Source organism: Manis javanica, chromosome 8 (genome assembly GCF_040802235.1).
Source record: "Manis javanica isolate MJ-LG chromosome 8, MJ_LKY, whole genome shotgun sequence".
NCBI classification, from domain to species: Eukaryota; Metazoa; Chordata; class Mammalia; order Pholidota; family Manidae; genus Manis; species Manis javanica.
Window position 1 is genome coordinate 32,976,633 of NC_133163.1, and position 22,395 is coordinate 32,999,027.

Here is a 22,395-nt window from a genome sequence, read left to right on the forward strand (position 1 = left end):
ATCACTTGCCCTGTGTGAGGCAATTTGCCAACTTGTACATAGCCTTATGGAGAGGCCCACATGGAAAGGAACAAACGCCTATGGCCAACAGCAAGTAAGGAAAAGAGGCCTTCCAGTGACTAAATAAGTGACCCTGGAATTATACAAGATCTTCCAGTGCCAAGTGAACCTTGAGATGACTACAGCCCTAGCCAACAGCTTGGCTGCAACCTCTTGAGCAATCCTGAGGCAGAAACACCCAGCTAAGCCACTCCCAGATTCCTAGCCCTCAGAAACTATGTAAGAAAACATATGTTTGTTGGCTTACACTGCTAAACTTTGGGGATAATTGGTTAATGATCAATGGACAATTAATATACAACTGAAGTAATTAGATCCAAAATATTCTATTCCTTTAATTTTTTTCATTTTTTAAAAATATTTCATCTAATAGGCTATAACTCATAAAGAACACGGAAATAATTATTTCCTGTAAGTGTAATACATACAGACTTTGTTTTCACTCAGAAACTAAAAACATGAAAAGCAAATATTAAACCTTCTAAGTATTCTTAAAATACCAAAATCTAAAATGGCATACCTTTGTAGAACTTCATCACAGCTGAGCTCCCGACAAAGATGAACTTTACTGCTTGTCAAAAGTAATTTTTCTTGAGTGTTAAAGTATCTAGGAAAACGAGATTCTGCAATCTCAACCAGTCTGTTGGGGGTGGAAAATAGCGCAAGTGAAAACAGTCAATGATATTTAAGGCCACATTGCTGAACCTCCAGTGAATTTTACTTACGAAACTCATTAAGCCACAAGTAACACTAGAACAAAAATAGAGCAGGTATAAGCAGCATGGCTGAATATATAATTTTTGAATGTAGCCCTCCTTTATAAGCTCTAAGAGAGGTTAGCAGTCAGAGCATGAGACCAGCAAGGGCTTTTAGATCTCATCTAATGTTAAGTAAGTAAGCAGCAATGTCCCTGAGGTTTATCTTTCCGGAATAAATGTTGGTTATAAACAATAGTTTGACTAGTTGCTATTTAAGGTATATCTAGTAAATAAGAAAAATGCTTTTATTTTCATGAATGAAAGAAATATATTTGAACAAGTATAGAACATATTATCATTTTAACAATCAGCTCTCAGTATATCTCCATGTCAAAGACCAGAAAAATGTGCTTTCTCAATTAAAACTTAATACATGCAATGTAAATGCTATCCAACAGATCCTTGGTAAACAGGAAATTATTTTCTAAACAAACAGATGTTGTCCAATACTTCCTTACAAAAATGATTTTCTAAACACTGAACTCTGACCCTAAAGCAAGACCTAATGCAGGGGTGGGCCTCTTCGAGTAGGAGAATGACAAGGTGAGCAGGTGCAACTGTCATCGTTAACGCCACACGATCTGAGGAGCAGTGCTAGAAATTTCAAGTATGTCTGGTTAAAAATATAAAAGCATAAATCTTTGAGTGTAACTATCTATTATTTAAAATACTTTGTCAGCCCAGTACTTAACCTTCCAACAGTGACTGGGAAGAAAGACTGTGAACACAAAACCATACTACATTTTATGTACCATTTAAAGACACAAAAGTACAAAGGAACAGTGCTTTCATTTCTAGTTAATGAGTTCCAAGAAGAGGTTGAAAATGTTAATGAGATAAACAAAATAAGTTCTGTACACATGCTATAATCAGAAATGGAAGAGAAAAATCTAAAACAGGAAATGAGAGAAGTAAAAGAAAAGTAGTCATTTTTATAAGGTATATTTTGAACAATTTGAAAAGAAAAGGCGCCATCAATTTGAACTAGAAGAAAAAAACTACTTTAGGAGGAAGCAATACCAAGAGGAAGGAGTTTCAAAAGATGTGTAAAGAGAACAAAATGGTTCAAATGAGCAAGCATTCAGGAGAAATGCTTGAGAGAAGCACAGGGTTTGGACAGAGGAGGAAATGTAGTAAGTGATGAAAGCAAGAAGAAATGAGATGACATTGGCAAGGGCTGAATAGACACATTTTGAAGGTTTGGAGAAAATGTAAATTCCCTGATTAGGACAACTATTTGCTGAATTTAGTGATAGTCGGAGGAATCAGCTAAAAATCTCTAACACTTGGAACCCACTTAATTTTTATAGGCTACATATGGTAACATCTGCCAGAAACGTGGAAGTTTTTCAAAACTTGGATGCCCAGTTGACTAGAAACCAGATGGAGAGGACCTCACTCACTGGCAGCAACAAGTGAACAGCTGACAGACAATAATAATTTTCTGCCTTCAACACTAGGCTGGGTTTCAACTAGAAGCTTGAGTGGTGAAAGGCTCTGGAACTTATTACTACTCTCCTATTCCATTAAGGTCCTTCAGAAGGAAGGTGGTCGATGTATGGACATAAAATTATTTCATGCACTGTTACCATGCTAAATCTGTATCCAATGGTATTCACATAACAATATGCTGAAATTTTCTATAATAAGTTTCTCCGATTTTTTTATTTTAGAAAAGATATAATAAAAAATGTAAATCAAAAGCCAAATATAAATGTATTACTCTATGTGCCTTACATTAATCATAGCAATTTCTCTTGACAACGTTCATCACAAGGATCACTCTTGGAGCAAGCAACAGAAAAGTGCTCCTGGACACTAAACACATAAAGTTTGAAAGCAATGCCATCTAGTGGACACTTTTTTCATAAAAAGTATTCCTTTCAAAGGATGCAGTTAAGCTTCATTCATTCAACAAACACTTATTGAGGACCTACTCTGTGCCAGGCACCATCCTAGGTGCTCAGGATTTGGCAATGAACAACAAAAAAACCCAAATGAATAAATAAATAAAACCTTTCTCTCGTGGAACTTACATTCTCCTGAGAGAGGCAAACAAACATGTATTATATGTCAGGCAATAAGTACTCTAAAAAAAAGTGAACCAGGATGATGGACAGACTGTAACAGATGGAAACAAGTGCTATGTTATGTAAGGTGGTCTGGAAAGCCTCTTTAATAATTAGGTAACATCTGAGCGAAGGCTTAAGGGAGATGAAAAAATGAACCACATGGGTAGTGAGCCGAACAGCGCATAGGAAGAGAGAATTATATATAGCCTAGTAAAAAAGCCCAGATGTAAAAAGATGCCTAGGATGTTTGAGGAAATAACAAAGAGAGTAGTGTAGCTAGAACACAGGAAGCAAGAAGGAGAATAAAAGGAAATAATAAGGTCAGAGGGTTAGCCAGGGGCCAAGGTCACATAAGATCTTTAGGTCGGTTGTATTTTGTTTAGATTTTATTTAGTAAAATGGGAAACTTAAGAGGACAGACATGATCTAAGTTACTTTCTTTCTTTTTTTTTTTAAGACTCACTCTAGCTACCAAACAGAGAAGAGGCTAGATGCAGCAAGGGTGAAAGCTGAAGCAGCTGGTGCAGTAGTCCAGTTAAGAGATGATGACTTGACCAAGAGAAGAGTTTAGGTGATTAGACATAAACTGAACTCAAAATATAGTTCAAAAGAGGAACTAAAGGGATTTCTTGACTAATTGGATGAGCATCTGGAAGAATGGGATTGCCATTCATTGAAGTGGAGAAGACTGGATTTGTTCCAGGTTTTTGTTATTAGTTCCCCCTGTTACTTCACAGCTCTTGTATAAAAGGAAAGTTAAAAGCTTCACATTAGTGACCACATGCTAACTTGAAACAAAACATATGCTAAATGTAAAAAAAAAAGTTTTCCAAAATTCTAGTTGAAAAATAGCATCATAAATATACTGAAAAGTAAGTTTATGATTTCTCAAAGTTTCTTGTGCATATGTAATATTTTCCTTTTCATTAATTTAATATGTATTTGCTCGGCACTATGATATTCTTAAATATAATAATGTGAATCTATTACAGATTCCAGAAAATTCCAAGGTTTTTGCTTTAGTAGTAAGTACTTACAATTAATTTCCACTTTCTATCCCAAAACCTTTCCAGGATCTCCCTCCCCACTAATTTACCCATTCATAAATAATAAGGCAGCTAGAACTAGACTAAGGAAAACCTACCCAGAGTCATAAAACTATCTCAACTAATGATAAGAGGGAATTTACCTCTCCTATTGTTTGCCCCCTGGATCAAAGATCCAGGATTTGTACCAACTAGCAAATAGGCAAATTTTCTTAAGACCACATTGGTATTGCCTTCAGACTCAGCCAAATTCAACACTACATACCTCCCTCTCAATACACTGATTCAGAAAGAGTGACACTCTAAATACTTTGGTAGGAATTCAAGGGCACTGGCCCCTGAGAGGTGACATGCACACCAATATAGCAGCTCCTTCAAATCTAAGCTTGGCCAGTGCTTCCACACAGTTCAAATACAACATAAACCTCTCCTTTGTACACTTAGTTATAATATTTATAATTTTACATTTTTGTGATTATTTGATTAATGTCTTCCTCTCTGTTGAACTATATATCTCTTCCTAGTTTATGGAGCTTTTCTGATTTCATGACTACTCAGAGCTGTCCACTACTATCTCCTAAAATTCTAACCCTACATTCCACCTCCCCAGAACCCTAGGATCCCAGGTCCCAGCTCTTGCTTCCCAGGTTTGTTTTTCTCACACACACATATCCATTTGCAGTTCTAAGACAGAGCTTTATTTTCCTTTATCCATTTTATTTCTCCCAAAGTTCTCTATTGAACTTTATTGCTATTTACCATCCATATCACTTTCCCTTTAATTCTTAATCTTCATTTCCATCTTTTACTAATTATCTCCAATAGGGATAACAGTAGTCATCCAATTCATGTATACTGCAGTTCTCATGGATGCCAAAATTTCCATAGATAGGTCATTAGGTTAATATATTTATATATACAGCCAATGTATATAGAAGCATATAGTGTCTACTGTATCAGATCTTAAGCATAAGTCCAATAGGTAAAACAAACAAAAGCAAAGTTTTTCCTGAATCACTCAGAAGGGGACCCAGAACTCTGTCTACTTAGCATTCCCCTCCCCAAGGCAGTCACTGAGCACCCCAGGATTTATTATCAGACTATACTATTATCTGATTATTAAGCAATCTGGAGATAAATTGCAGTCTATGGTGAACAAGCATGATTAACAGACTATTTTAGATTACCTTCTCAAAGACATGTAAAAATAAGTTGGTGTAATACTTTAAAAAAAATAAGTACTCAGGCAACACCCAACATTATACTTAACAGCAAGAAGCTGAAAGTTTTTCCCCTAAGATCGGGAACAAGACAAGGATGCCCACTCTCCCTGCTTTTATTCAACATAGTACTGGAGGAGCCACAGCAATCAGACAACACAAAGAAATAAAAGGCATCCAGATTAGTAAGGAAGAAGTCAAACTGTCACTGTTTGACATGATAACAAACCCTAAAGAATCCACTCCAAAACTACTAGAACTAATACCTGAATTCACCAAAATTGCAGGATACAAAATCAATACACAGAAATCTGTTGCATTCCTATACACTAACAATGAACTAGCAGAAAGAGAAATCAGGAAAAAAATTCCATTCACAATTGCATCAAAAAGAATAAAATACCTAGGAATGAAGTTAACCAAAGAAGTGAAAGACCTATACCCTGAAAACTATAAGACACTCTTAAGAGAAATTAAAGAGGACACTAACACATGGAAACTCATCCCATGCTCCTGGCTAGGAAGAATTAATACCGTCAAAATGGCCATCCTGCCCAAAGCAATATACAGATTCGATGCAATCCCTATCAAATTAACAGCATTCTTCAATGAACTGGAACAAATAGTTCAAAAATTCATATGGAAACACCAAAGATCCCGAATAGCTAAAGCAATCCTCAGAAGGAAGAATAAAGTGGGGGGGATCTCACTCCCCAACTTCAAGCTCTACTACAAAGCCACAGTAATCAAGACAATTTGGTACTGGCACAAGAATAGAGCCACAGACCAATGGAACAGAATAGAGACTCTAAACATTAAACCAAACATATATGGTCAACTAATATTTGATAAAGGGGCCATGGACATACAATGAGGAAATGACAGCCCCTTCAACAACTGGAGTTCACAAAACTGGACAGCTACATGTAAGAGAATGAAACTGGATCACTGTCTAACCCCCCACACAAAAGTAAATTTGAAATGGATCAAAGACTTGAATGTAAGTCATGAAACCATAAAACTCTTAGAAAAAAACATAGGCAAAAATCTCATAGACATAAACATGAGTGACCTCTTCTTGAACACATATCCCTGGGCAAGGGAAACAAATGCAAAAATGAACAAATGGGACCATATCAAGCTGAAAAGCTTCTGTGCAGCAAAGGACACCATCAATAGAACAAAAAGGTATCCTACAGTATGGGAGAATATATTCATAAATGACAGATCCAATAAAGGGTTGACATCCAAAATATATAAAGAGCTCACAAACCTCAACAAACAAAAAGCAAATAATCCAATTAAAAAATGGGCAGAGGAGCTGAATAGACAGTCCTCTAAAGAAGAAATTCAGATGGCCAACAGACACATGAAAAGATGCTCCAAATCGCTTGTCATCAGAGAAATGCAAATTAAAACCACAATGAGACATTATCTCACACCAGTAAGGATGACTACCATCCAAAAGACAAACAACAACAAATGTCGGCGAGGTTGTGGAGAAAGGGAAACCCTCCTACACTGCTGGTGGAAATGTAAATTAGTTCAACCATTGTAGAAAGCAGTATGGAGGTTCCTCAAAATGCTCAAAATAGAAATACCATTTGACCCAGGAATTCCACTTCTAGGAATTTATCCCAATAATGCAGCACTCCAGTTTGAAAAAGACAGATGCACCCCTATGTTTATCACTGCACTATTTACAATAGCCAAGATATGGAAGCAACCTAAATGTCCATCAGTAGATGAATGGATAAAGAAGATGTGGTACATATACACAATGGAATATTACTCAGCCATAAGAAAAAAACAAATCCTACCATTCGCAACAACATGAATGGAGCTAGAGAGTATTATGCTCAGTGAAATAAGCCAGGCAGAGAAAGACAAGTACCAAATGATTTCACTCATATGTGGAGTATAAGAACAAAAGAAAACTGAAGGAACAAAACAGCAGCAGAAGCACAGAACCCAAGAATGGACTAATAGTTACCAAAGGGAAAGGGACTGGGGAGGACAGGTGAGAAGGGAGGGATAAGGGCAGGAAAAAAAGAAAGGGGGCACTATGACTAGCATGTATAGTGTGTGAGGGGGCATGGGGAGGGCTGTGCAACACAGAGAAGACAAGTAGTGATTTTACAGCATCTTACTATGTTGATGGACAGTGACTGTGAATGGGGATGTGGGGGGGACTTGGTGAAGGGGGGAGCCTAGTAAACATAACGTCCTTCATGTAATTGTAGATTAACGATACCAAAATAAAATTTAAAAAAAAATTAATAAAACACCTAGGAATAAATCTAACCAAGGAAGTGAAAAACCTATACCCTGAAAACTACAAGGCACTCTTAAGAGAAATTAAAAAGGACACTAACAAATGAAAACTCTTCCCATGCTCTTGGCTAGGAAGAATTAATATTCTCCAAATGGCCACCCTGCCTAAAGCAATATACAGATTCAGTGCAATCTCTATCAAAATACCAACAGCATTCTTCAACGAACTGGAACTAATAGTTCTAAAATTCATATGGAAACACAAAAGACCCCAAATAGCCAAGGCAATCCTGAGAAGGAAGAATAAAGCAGGAGGAATCTTCCTTCCCAACTTCAAGCTCTACTACAAAGCCACAGCAGTCAAGACAATTTGGTACCAGCACAAGAACAGACCCATAGACCAGTGGAACAGAATAGAGAATCCAGATATAAACCCAAGCATATATGGTCAATTAACATATGATAAAGGAACCATGGATATACAATGGGGAAATGACAGCCTCTTCAACAGCTGGTGTTGGCAAAACTGGACAGCTACATGTAAGAGAATGAAACTGGATCACTGTCTAACCCTATACATAAAAGTAAATTTGGTGAAATGGATCAAAGACCTGAATGTAAGTCATGAAACCATAAAACTCTTAGAAAAAAGCATAGGCAAAAATCTCTTGGACATAAACATGATTCATGAACATATGTCCCCGGACAAGGGAAACAAAAGCAAAAATGAACAAGTGGGACTATATCAAACTAAAAAGCCTCTCTATGGCAAAGGATACCATCAGTAGAACAAAAAGAATTCCTACAATACAGGAGAATATATTCATAAATGACATATCTGATAAAGGGTTGACATCCAAAATATATAAAGAGCTCACCCACCTTAACAAACAAAAAGCAAATATTCCAATTCAAAAATGGGCAGAGGATATGAACAGACACTTCTCCAAAGAAGAAAGTCAGATGGCCAACAGACACATGAAAAGATGCTCCGCAGCACTAATCATCAGAGAAATGCAAATTAAAACCACAATGAGATATCACCTCACACCAGTTAGGATGGCCACCATCCAAAAGACAGACAACAAATGTTCGTAAGGATGTGGAGAAAGGGCAACCCTCCTATACTGTTGGTTGGAATGTAAATTGTTCAACCATTGTGGAAAGCAGTATGGAGGCTCCTCAAAAAACTCAAAATAGAATACCATTTGACCCAGGAATTCCACTTCTAGGAATTTACCCTAAGAATATAGGAGCCCGGTTTGAAAAAAAAAATATGCACCCTTATGTTTATTGCAGCACTATTTACAATAGCCAAGAGATGGAAGCAACCTAAGTGTCCATCAGTAGATGAATGGATAAAGAAGGTGTGGTACATATACACAATGGAATATTATTCAGCCATAAGAAAAAAAACATATCCTACCATTTGCAGCAACATGGATGGAGCCAGAGGGTATTATGCTCAGTGAAATAAGGCAGACAGAGAAAGACAAGTACCAGATGATTTCACTCATCTGTGGAGTATAAGAACAAAGAAAAAAATGTAGGAACAAAACAGCAGCAGACTCACAGAACCCATGAATGGACTAACAGTTACCAAAGGGAAAGGGACTGGGGAGGATAGGTGGGAAGGGAGGGATAAGGGGAATAAGGGACATTACGATTAGCACACCTGCAGGGAAGGCTGTATAACACAGAGAAGACAAGTAGTGATTCTATAGCATCTTATTATGCTGATGGGCAGTGACTGTAAAGGGGTATGTGGTGGGGACTTGATAATCGGTGGGGGGGGGGGTTTAGTAACCATAATGTTGTTCATGTAATTGTACATTAATGATAAAAAAAATTTTTTAATTCATATTAAAAAAATAAAATAAATAACTACTCTTTCCAAAGTGCTTTTAAGTACATCACCTACAAAGTCTTCTTTTTTAACATATTGTAAACTTAAGTAATTTTTATTTATTCATCTGTTTCTCCCTCCTTCTTAATAAAAAGATATCTAACTATTTATTGGCAGAAATTATTTCCTACTTTTTATCACTTAAACCTTAAGTTGTCTTTAGCTAATTCTCCTTTATATTAACCCTTCAATTCATTTTTCTCACTTGTGCTGATCAGACACTTGCTTATAAGCACAAAAGAGAGACAATTCTACATACAGAGACATACAGAGTGCTAGAACATATTCCTTTTTGAGTCTCATATTCTCCTGCTTTACCTTTTCTTTAAGTCCAGAAACTGATACTATGAATTACTTACCATTATCCATCCCCACTTCCTCATTGTTGTGAGCCCCAGTTCTATACACAGCAATGTTAACTGGCCCCAGGCAACTCATCATATATAAAAGCCTTTTCTCACTTTCCCACCCTCCCTTGCAAAAAGGGGTGGCCCAGTGAGAAATCTGCAAGCAGATTCCAGAGGATTAAAAGGAAATCAGCAGAAGGGAGGCAGCTCTTCGGAAAAAAGTATACTTTCCTGATAAAAGATACAGCTGGCCTTTTCTCTTCCCACTGACTTGAGCACAGAATGGATATGATGCCTAAAAATGTACCAGCCCTACATGTCTGTCATCAGTGAACAGCAGAACCAGTGCCAGCAAACACCTACTCTGGTCTTAGTCTGTGGAAAAAATAAACCTCTTTTTATTTAAGCCACTGGTCTGTGGGTGTTCAGTTACTTGTAGCAGAAAGCTTTCCTAATTGACTGACCAACCTTCCCAGTAATCCAAGCAGTGGTCAAGCAGTCTTGTAACAACACAACTGAAATGTGACCAGGCAGCACAGCACCAGCTCTATTCTCCGACCCACCACAACAAACTCCAGAAAACAGTGTGGGGACATCAAGTCTGGCGTCTATACAAAAGAGCACTGGTACTTTTGATTCCACCTGATCCTATCACCAGACCTGAAAGTGCATTCCATGTGGCAGCCAGTGAAACCCTGTGGAGAATAGACTAGAAAAGTAGAAATACTATAAAAGTTGACCCCTATCTTCCAATGACCCTCACAAGAGCTCCTTGTGAATTATGCAACATAATTCCAACAAAAGGACTAAAAATGTTACCTCTTTATTTTTTCAACCTGACTCTGATACAAGTACTAATATGCATATAGGCAGGAAAAGATACTGAAGAAAAATACGTAAATATGGAGGATGCAAAAAGTAGATAATTAAGGCTATAAGGAAAGACAAACAAAAATAAGCCAAAATCCCCACAAATTCATTGGGAAAATGTAAACTAGTTACCTACTACTATATGCATGCTGGATTTCACCAAATCCGCTGGTATGATTTTTAACCTAATCTGAACTGTAACACTGACAAAATGGAATCATGCAAAAATTTACTCCTTAAGAAGACACCCTTGTGGAAGACCGGAAGCAAAATCACCAGATCCAAAAGAGGTATCACCAGATATGAGATCAGCCCGGAAGTGATATCATTACGAGCCTGTAAATAAGCTGTGCTCAGAAATAAAACCGCACCACTGTTTCACCACCAGTGGTCAGTAAACCTCCTGATTCCAACTTTGGTTTCTGTGTCTTTTTTGTATCTATTTCTGTGTCTTCTTAATCTCCCATCCACCCCTCTCAGGTTCAAGTTCAGCTGGTTTGCAGAGCTGGCCTCCGCAGGTGGCACCCGAACAGGGACCTGAGAACAGGGTGACAGCAACCTTAAGTGAGGAGACTCCCAGAGGGGGCTCTAGGGGGCAGGCGCTCGTCGATTCATAAGGTACAGCAATATATATAGTCTGGAGGGCCGTACGGGAGCAATAGAGTCAGGAGTAAAACCTGGGACAGACAGGGCTGGAGGACTATCCAGGTCAAAGGACCATAAAATCTTTGTATATATGCTTAAAGCTATAAACATGAGGCAGTCCAGGTCAAAGGACCGAGAAATTTTTGTACATACGTTTAAAGCTATGCTTCGTGCCCACCGCAGTAAAATATGCCGCCAGCAGCTAGAATCTTTTCTTGCCTTTGTGCAGGAAATTTGCCCCTGGTTCTCTGAAGAAGGGACCATAAATTAGCAAACTTGGCAAAAGGTGGTGCTGCAGCTTAAACAGCACTTCACCCTTAATGGGCCTCAGAACTTTCCTGTAGATACGTTTGCTGTGTGGAATTTAGTAAAGGAAGGTTTGGATCCATCCCCTGAGGTTCCCGTTTGCCTGACAGACTTCCGGAGGGAAGCTCTATAGTTGAGCAGTTGAAACAAACAGTCACCGGTTATGAGGGCTTTGGCTCATGCTACAGCCCCCATGGACTGTGAGCCATTACCTCCCAAATATCAACAAGACAATGAGGTACCACCACCACCTCCTGAATATGACCAGAAGTTGTTAACAGAGGTACAGCAGTGTGAGGAGGAGCTTCCTGGGAATAGGCACCATAGTGTCCAATATGGTGACCAGGAAGACCCATACTGTGAACTTGACTCCTCAGAGTCCAAGATGGAAGGAGGGGGAGACACAAAATCCTCTAACACCTTTACACCGCCTTCCAACACTGGATCTGTTGACTGTTTTTCAAAAATTGAAAGTGTCTTCCCCTAAAATCCTGCAATTATCTAGAGCCGTAAGGTGCAAGCAGGGAACCCCCTCCCCACCTCCGCTCCCTCCTAGTTATCAGTCTAACCAGGAACATTCCATTCCTGTTATCATCAGAGCGACTCCCGGTCCCACTCGCTGCTCAGCTTTGCAGCATAGTATCCGAGAAGCCCAGACGCAGGGTGAGGACACATCTGAGTTCCACTCCCTCTGTCTACCAGTTATTGAAAGGCGGGAGGAAGATGGAAATGTCAGAGATTATAGTCCTATCCCTTTTTTCAAAACCTTTGAAGGAGCTCAAGCAGTCCTGCTCTCAATATGGCCCCACTGCTCTTTTTACCCTCACTCTCTTGGAAGTAATATCAACTGAAGCTCTGATTCCCAATGAGTGGAGAATGCTTGCTAAGGCATGTCTCACTGGAGGTGATTATTTGCTATGGAAAAGTGAATTTGTAGACTTACGTGTACAACAGGCCAATAGAAATCGAATACATAACATTTCCATCAGTGTGGATATGTTGACTGGAGAAGGGCAGTATTCTGCCTTGATGGACAGGCATATCAACAAATTAACATTTGCAGAAGCAAGGCTTGAAGGAGCTTGCCCAATGCAGAAGCTAAAACTGAGGAGCTCAGCAGCATTCAGCAAGGCCCAGATGAGCCATTTCAGGAATTTGTATCTCGCTTACTACAGGCAATATCCAGAGTAGTTTCTGATTCTGAGGCTGGAACTGTTCTTAACTAGCCTATGAAAATGCTAACAGTACATGTCAGGGTCTACTTTGGCCTTATAGAAAAAAGGGAACTCTTTCTGACTTTATCAAACTTTGTGCAGACGTGGGACCTTCTTACATGCAGGGTGCAACATTGGCGGCCACATTACACAAAACATTCAGCCCGACACACCAACAAGGGACAAAATACCATCTTAAAAGTGGATGTTTTCACTGAGGACAATTTGGCCATTTTTCTAGAGGTTCCTTAACCTAAGGACTGTCCGACTACACCTCCTACCATCTTGCCCCAGGAAAAACTAACTAGAGACCCAGGTGTTTGCCCTTAGTGCCACTGAGACAAGCATTGGGCCAAGGAAGATAGATCACAAACTGATGTTCAGAGACTACCGTCGGAAAACTCCAGGCGGGGCCCACCCCGGCCCTGGAGAACAATGGGGGCCCTGTCCATGACTCCCTCAATTGCTTTCCTCAAGGCAACACAATCCAACAACTTTGTCGAGCGACCCCAGGAAGTGCAGGATTGGACCTCAGTCCCTCCTCCAGATTCATACTGACTCCTGATATGGGAGGACAAGCTAGTCCTACTGGAATATAAGGCCCGTTACCTCCTGGTACAATAGGCCTTGTTTTAGGCAGGAGTAGATGAAACTTAAAAGAACTACAGGTGCAGCCTGGAGTCATAGACTATGACTACATGGATAAAATTAAAGTTATATGTTGGTCACCTTTCAGAATTATACAAATGTTATCCTCTGACCATGTAGCCCAACTTGTTGTGCTGCCTTTTATGCAAACTGGCCAATGTCAGTCTGCTCAGACAAGAGGGAACTGAGGCTTTGGTTCCTCAGATGCCTTTTGGGTTCAAAAAGTAGAACTTGAACGACCTACTTTAACTCTTCAGATTGATGGAAAATGTTTTCAAGGCCTGTGGATACTGGAGCTGATGTGTCCATCATTTCATCACAGCACTGGCCCACCACTTGGCCCACCTGAAAAGCTATGACTGATTTGCAAGGTATTGGTATGGCACAGGGTCCTCTACAAACATCCCAGATGTTAACCTGATCAGACAAAGAGGGACATACAGGTACTTTCCAACCCTTCATCCTTGACCATCTTCCTGTTAATTTATGGGGACAAGATATTTTAACTCAAATGTCAGTTTTACTCTATAGCCCTAGTCCTCAAGTTGCTCAGATGATGCTGAATCAAAGGCATGTACCCAGCACTGGTCTGGAAAGTGAGGGCCAAGGCCGGTCACACCCGATCTCCCCACAGCCACTTGGGATGGGTCTGGCCTAGGATACTATCCAAATTTGCCCTAGGGGCCTTGGTATCTCCTGCCTCCCTAACACTGACAGCCTCTAAAACACAATGGTTAACTGATGAGCCCATCTGGGTGAACCAATGGCCCCTGACTCAGGAGAAACTGAAAATTGCTCAACAGCTAGTGTTCAAACAATTTGAAGCCTTTGAAGCCGGACATATTGAGGAACCTCTTAGTCCTTGGAACACTCTGATCTTTGTGATAAAAAAGAAACAATCTGGAAGCTGGAGGCTCCTACAGGACCTCCACAAAATTAATGCTGTCACAGTTACAATGGGAGCACCCCAACTGGGACTGCCCTCCCCTACCATGATGATCCCTTGGAAACACTCCCTCATTGTGATTAACTTGAAAGACTGTTTCTTCTCTATCCCTTTACATTCATAGGACAGAGAATGCTTTGCCTTTAGCTTGCCTTCAGTTAACTTTAAAGAGCCTATGAAAAGATACTACTGGAAAATGCTTCCACAAGGAATGGATAACAGCCCCACCTTGTGTCAAATATTTGTAGCACAGGCCACTCAAGTGGTATGTGAAAATACCCGTAAGCAGTAAGCATACATTATCCATTATATATATGGATGACATTCTCTGTTCCCATGCTAACCCTGCAGTTTTGTCTCAGCTTTATGGACTGCTTAAAATACAGTTAGATGCCCATGGACTCCACATTGCTCCTGAAAAGATGCAAACACAAGCTCCTTTCTCTTATTTGGGAACTTGTATCTTACAGAGGATTGTTCAGCCACAAAAGGTGGAAATAAGACACTTAAATACCCTGAACGATTTCCAGAAATTATTTGGAGACATTAATTGGCTATGACCTTTTCTAAAACTTACTAAGGGACAATTGCAACCTCTTTTTCAAGTTCTTCAGGGTGACCCCGACACTTCCTCCTCTAGATATTTAACACCTGAAGCAAAAATGCTTTAAAACTTGTTGAAGATGCTATTCAGTGTGCTCAGGTGCTTTGCCTGGATCCCCAGGCACCTGTCTCTGTTATTGTTTGCACTACTATCCCAACTCCTACTGGTGTTTTATGGCAACCCATGAGTCCACTTGAATGGGTTAATCTCCCAAATTCCCCTCCTCAACATCTTACTCCTTATCATATCTTAGTGTGTGATGTAGTTCGAAAAGTCAGGGCTCGGCTTTGGCAGCTTATGGCTGCTGAACCTTCCTTCATTATTGTTCCTTACAATGCCCAGCAACAGGCTTGTTATGGTCAACTTCTGAGGAATGGCAGCTAGATTTTGCAAATTTTCCTGGAAAAGTTGATCGCCATTACCCATCTAACAAACTTTTACAGTTTCTTAAGGACACTCCTGTGACCTTTCCCAGAATTATGCACTGTGCACCTATCCCAATGCAATCACCGTTTATAGGGACGGATCCAGTTCAGATACCACCACTGTTCACGCCCCTGATGGCCCTTGCTCTCATTGCACTCTCCATGCTCCGCCCAAAGGGTGAAGCTAGAAGCTGTGCTCTGAACGCTCCTGTTATACCCAGAACAACTGATCCCTTAACATCTACACTGATAATAAATATGTAGTCACAGTATTCCACACTGGGTAAACAGCCATTATTTCTCATGCCATTACTGAAGAAATCTTCGAACTTTTTCATAAAGCTCAGTTAGCTCTTAGACAGAGAACCCGTCTGGTGTATGTTGGACATCTTCGTGCACACACCAGTCTTCCTGGACCTCTAACTGCTGGCAGTAGAGCTGCTGATGCTGCTGCCTGTGAGGTTCCTCTTCAGGTTGTAACTTCAATCTTGGAATCTCCACTCTCAGCCACTCAACACTCTCATCGGCTATTTCATCAGAATTCCTGGACTCTTAAAAAACAGTTTGGAATTACCCAAGAACAGGCTAGACAGATAGCTCACTCATGCCAAAATTGTCACTCTTTATTGCCTACAACACCTCTTGGTAGCAACCCTCAAGGCCTGGTTCCAAATCAAATCTGGGAAATGGATGTTACCCACATCCCGTACTTTTAAAATACACCTTTCATTCACATTTCCCTTGATACTTACTCTGGTTTCAGGTGTGCTTCCCCCCGTATGGGAGAAGCCAGTGAGCACATTATTTCTCATTGTCTATACACCTTCTCCATCATGGGTACTCCTAAAATGACTAAAACTGATAGCGGGTCTGGATACACAGGTCAAGCCTTTCCAACATTTCTGTTCCACTTTTCAAATACAACACATAACAGGAATTCCCTACAACCCTCAAGGCCACGGTATGGTGGAAAAAGCCCACCTTACATTTAAAAATCAATTATTTAAACAGAAAGGGGGATATGGGACCTACCCCACAAACCAACTAAACCTTGCTTTATTTACATTAAATTTTCTTTCAGTGGATGAGCAAGGCCTTACAGCAGCAGACAGATTTTGGACACCTCGGAACAACAAATTTGCATTAGTCAAATGGACTCTCATGGGTCTTTGGCAAGAACCTGACCCGGTACTTATCTGGGGGAGAGGTCATGTTTGTGTTTCCCTAAGTCTGCTGCATGTCCTCGTTGGCTCCTGAGCAACTGGTCAAACATCATCATACAGCGGTCGACTCTCAAGGTTAGGATGAGGACCTCCCCAGAAGTCCAACACCCAACATCACAACAAACGCAGAGAGCCCATCCTCCGATGCGGGGACAGCTCGACAGGCTGACTCAGGAAAGACAGGCGATGATCAGAAGACAAGATCTGACTCTGACCTCAGATAAGCTGTTTCTGGCGATGCTCGCCATTGTTACCATCCAGATGGGATTAGTACAAGGAGAGACCTACTGGACCTTTTATCCGAATCCCCCAGTGTTACACTCAGTTACCTGGGGTGATGAATCGGTCACAGTATCTGTTAATGACTCCCGGGTCCTGGCAGGGCATCCAGGACCAAATGGGCCGCGCTGGCAGCAATCAGTGCTATTTAATTTTTCTGGACAGACAGTGGATCCTCCTTTATGTGGAGTCCACCAACCCATGGATGGATGCTTATTGCTAGGACATGTAATTAATACTACTGCAGGAGGTGCCCAGATAGCTACCATTACTGGGCCCTGGGACCTTGACAGATACCTATCCACTGTCTCTTCTGTAGCGCTACCCACTACCATCATTGTTGTGGCCCCAGCTCATCCTCCTTCACCTTACTGCACAAACACCACCAAAGTAGAACTGGAAAAATTCATCTGTTGGGTAGGCTGTGCTCATCCTCTGGCTTCCTCAGAATTAGTGTTCGACTGGTCCCATCACTTAACTGGACCTGTTCAAGAAAAGATGACACCTGGAGGATATATAATAGCCATTTTTACCACCTCACAGCATGAGATGCAACACGAGTTGTGGTGTATTTGGGCCACCACAGACTATGTTAACTTTTCCTCCCGCTCTTTGACTGCCTCACATCTTAGGCGTCCTTATGGGGTACAAACCTGCATACAACCCCCATATGTGCTGCTTGTAGGAACTTTTACTGTCTCTTTCCAAGGAAATTTGTATAACATTACCTGCATAAACTGCAATCTAACCACATGTGTGTCTACCTGGAACAAAGGGAAGAATGTCTTAGTTCTTTCCCAACCACCATATATTCTGTTGCCCTTTAATCTATCTGAACCATGGTATGATGACCTGGGAACACAGCCCTTGTAGAAATTAAGAATGAGCTCTCTAGAAGCTGGAGAGCTATTGGACTCATAATTGCTGGATCAGTGGCTGATATTTCTATCCTTATCACTGCTGTTACTGCAGCTGTGGCTCTCTCACAATCCATACACACTGCCTACTATGTTAATCAGTTGGCTCATAACACCTCTCAAACTCTAAAAACTCAGGAAGACATTGATATAAAGATAGACAGCCAACTTGCTGCCTTGAAAAGTACAGTGATAGCCACAGGCGATGAAGTAGAAACCCTCCAATGGCAGTTATGGCTTCAATGCCATGCTACATACAGGAGTGTCTGTGTTACCAATGCACCTTATAATTCTCGGTGGGAATGGAACAAAATTCTCCTAGGAGTACGGTACCATACAAACCTTAGCACAACCTGAATGAACCAATGTCTTTACCAGCTTTAGTACCAAATACATGTCAGTGTTCAGATTTCCAGGGGTCTCATATGCTTATGCTTCTGGTTCTTGGTGTGCTTTTTTTTTTTTTTTACCATTTATTTGTTTAATTTCCAAGTTCATCACATTGCAATTGATCAATATAACTTTTTTCCCCAGCTTTATTCAGATATAATCAATACATAACATCATGTAAGTTTAAGGTGTAAAAGGTGATGAAAGAAATACATCTTTTAATCCAAAGGTTTCTTCTCCAACTCTCTTTTCAATCTTAACCATGTATTTGTTAAGTAAACCATGTTGTTTGTTCCATCATTTTACACAGTTTGGATTTTGCTGACTGTATCCTTCTGTAGTTTGACATACCCTCTCTCCTCTGTGTATGTTGTGAACTGGTAGTTGGATCTGAAAGCCTGACCACATTCAGGTTTGACTATTCTTCCATCAGGGGGCACCACAATGACTTGTTGTCTTTTTTGTGATGCTGGCAGCCTTTTATGTTTTGAACTTTTTTACTAACAATACTTTAAACACCAAAGTGAGGGTTTTTCACACCAAATCCCCTGTGTACACCAACTGGGTGTTCTAGAAGTCCATTTAATACTGATACTAACTACCAGGAGCCAGCTCAGACCCCGCAGGTTAAGGGCTCAGTCCCACAAGACTACCCCCATTTCAGACACCAATCGCAAGGCCCAGGCCTCTGGTACTTCTGACCAGCCAGCTATAAACCGAGGGTTCCCATGATTGCCTCCTCAAGTTCAATAATTTGCTAGAATGTTTCACAGAACTCAGGAAGGCACTTTACTATTACTGATTCATTATAAAGAACACAATCCAGGATCAGCCAGATGGAAGAGATGCATAGGGTAAGGTATGGGAACAGGAGTGTGGAGCCTCCATACCCCACCTGGGCACACCACCCTCCCAACACTATGGTATGTTCAAAACCCCAGAAGGCCTCCAAATTCTATCATTTAGAGATGTTTTCACAAACCCCATTACAAGGGCATGATTAAATCATTGGCCATTGGCTATTAACCAGTTCCAGCCCCTTGTTCCTCCTCAGAGGTTGAGAGGTGGGCTAAAGTTCCAGCCCTATAACAACATAGTAGGTTCCTCTGGACACCAGCCACCAGCTGAAGCTATCTAGGGACCCAGCAAGAATCATCTTACTACCATAAACTCAGGTATGGTTGAAAGGGGCTAATTATGAATAACAAATTGTTTTTCTCACTTCTATCACTCAGAAATTCCAAAGGTTTTAGAAGTTCTTTTGCCAAGAACCAGGATGAAGACAAACTATATTATTTCTTATTATGTCACAATATTCAATGCCTAGACCCATTAGATTGTTAGGGTTTGTAATTTGATGACATTCTATCAGTCACCTTCATGTATTACCAGAATACTTCTACAAAAAGACCTATTTTTTACTCAGTAATACAGTTCATAAAGAAAAAGAAGACTAGAAGATGATTTCTTTTTTTTTTAACTCACTTTCAAAATAATGAATTGCTTCTCCAGAATCCTCCATTAGTGATCGATTAGTTGCTTTTCACTTCTTATATTATAGACTCATGGATTTAAACATATTTCATGTCTTTTAATTCACTGCCATTATTCTTCTTTTTGGGCACAATCTGTTTCATCTTTGACCAGTAAGAGCCTCTTCAGACTGACTGCTGAGTCCTTCTGACAGTCCCCTAAGTAGACTTTGAGAGCTTCTTTGCTACCTGACATGTTTCAGACTCGACTGAAACATTTCCTGCTCCAGAGCTAGAATCAGCCATTTCCTCCAAGGAACCCTCATCCCTTTTAGTGGGAAATGATAACTGGATTTCACATTCTGAGAGTAACACTTGTCAATTCTTTATTTAGCGAACATTTTCTGGGCAGTTAATATGCATCAGTCACTGGATTTAACTTCGAAGATACAAAGATATGACACAAACTGAAAGAGCTGACAAACCAGTGGCAAACACTTAGAAAGAATAGATAACCAAGAGAAGTCAAACAAAACAAATAAGCTCTGGGCAAAATAATTCACTTGCAATGTATCTAGTCAGGAAATACACTTTCATCTAAATAGCATTCTTAGAGAGAAATAAAAGAGAGACCTGATTAGTAATGGTATAGTTAAAGAAAGACTTGAAGGACTATACCTATACTATACCTTGACTAAGAGAACAGAATTGAATCAGTCACCAGATATATAAATATACCTGCTTATGAGTGTCAATCATAAGACATATCTTCAGATAGAGAATTACACAAGAGAGAATGCCTCTCTCGTGGCATGTTAAAGGTCCTTGTCAAACTAAGGAAATCTTTTTTTTCCAACCATAAAATACAGTTCCTGTCAGTATGCCTCTTATATTAAATACCATACTATTTCAAAGATTAAAGTGAAATATTTCTGTCAAAAAATGTTTTGAAACTTGTCATTTTTCCATTCACTAATATTTTACTTCCAACTAGAAATTAGTTACAAGGCAGCTTACCTTTTGTCTTTCTTACTAATTTTCCCTCTTCCCCATTTTTCACTTATATTTTTCCCTCTGTTTCTTGAACTGCTTCCCTCTTGACTTTCTGCAGAACACAGTTTATCCAGGACCCCATTTAAAACAAAAAAGAAAGGGATAGAAAAGACAAAAAGAAACTGCTTCCTACCACTATGGAAAGCAGTATGAAGATTCCTCAAAAAACTAAAAATAGAAATATCATATAACCCTATAATTCCACTCCTAGGATTTCACCTGAAGAAAACAAAATCCCTGATTTAAAAAGACTTATGCCCTAGAAGCCACAGGGCATAAATCTGCAAAGAAGTAAAAAGCTAACCTTCTCAAACAATATGGCTTCTCCCTCACTTACCAACTTTACATTTCCCTGTATGGCCCCGGAAGATGACTGGTTAGCCAGAGACGGGTAAGATTCCTCAAGGGAGGAACAACCTAAGACAGGCACAGTCGCAGGGGGGCCATCAGGTGAGAAATTGGGGATCAACAGAGGTGAGGCTTAGAACCTCACCCCCCCTGTTTTGAGAGAAATCTTCTGCATCCGTGGATGTTTTATTGCCCTTGTCTAGCTTGGATTAACACTTAGTCTACAGGCACACACCTGATTATCTACATTTGCTCTCTTACAACACTAAACTATGTTTTCTACCTTTATCTTGCATCTACCTACCACTTCAGCATTTTATTAAAAATTATAATAATAATAATAATAACAATAATAATAAGGGAGAAATGTGGGATTCACATATAAATCAAGTATAAAAATCAAACGAATATTCATATTTGACCTGATTGTTTATAGTTTATAATGCGTGATCAAAACCGAAAGTTTCTGTGATGAATGCCCTTGCACTGTTCACCATGTAAGAACTTATTCACTATGTAAGAATTCGTTCACCATGTAAGAACTTGTTCGTTATGCTTCAGAAGATTGGAGACTGACGAGAATTAGGCTTGGGGTGGATTAATGATTGTGCATTGAGCATTGAGTCCCCTATACAGAATTTTATTGTTGTTAACAACCATTTGATCAATAAATATGAGAGATGCCCTCTCAAAAAAAAAAAAAAAAAGACATATGCCCTATGTTTATTGCCGCATTAATTACAGTAGCCACGATATGGAAGCAACCGAAGTGTCCATTAACAGATTAATAAAGAAGATGTGGTACATATACACAATGGAATATTATTCAGCCCCCAAAAAGAAAGAAATCCTGCCATTTGCGATAACATGGATGGACCTAGAAGCTATTATGCTAAGTGAAATAAGGCAAGTGGAGAAGGACAAATGCCATATCTTTTCACTTGGTTGTAGAATATAAAAACAAAACAGAACAGAATGAACAAAATAGCAGTAGGCTCAAGACACTGAGAAGTGACTGGTGGCTACCATGGGAGAGGGGTTGGGGTGGGTGGGTGGGTCAGGTTGTGGGGAGGGTAAGAGGGATAAAGGGGCACAAAAATCTTAATCATAATGTAAGTTGGTCACAGGGATAGTAGGGCAGCATGAAGAATATAGCCAGTGATTCTATTATATCTTCCTATGCTGACAGTAACTGCACTAGTTGGGGTGAGGATTTAATAACGTGTGTGTAACTGTTGAACCACTGTGTTGTATATTTGAAACCAATATAATATTGTTTATCAACTATACTTCAATAAAAGAAGACACTGCTTCCAGTGTCAATTTTAAAAGGAAAATTACTATAAAACATTATCTAGCATTCTGTGTTCTC

At 39.9% G+C, this 22,395-nt stretch overlaps 1 protein-coding gene across 6 annotated transcripts in view; it reads right to left on the bottom strand.

The window, feature by feature from the left end:
* Positions 1 to 22,395, bottom strand: part of RAD51B (RAD51 paralog B) — a 750,762-nt gene that overhangs the window by 686,463 nt on the left and 41,904 nt on the right. For all 6 annotated transcript variants that reach the window (XM_073242228.1, XM_073242226.1, XM_073242231.1 and 3 more), the window contains exon 6: positions 581 to 700. In XM_073242228.1, coding sequence (XP_073098329.1) covers positions 581 to 700 — 120 coding nt within the window. The remainder of the gene's footprint in view (positions 1 to 580; positions 701 to 22,395) is intronic.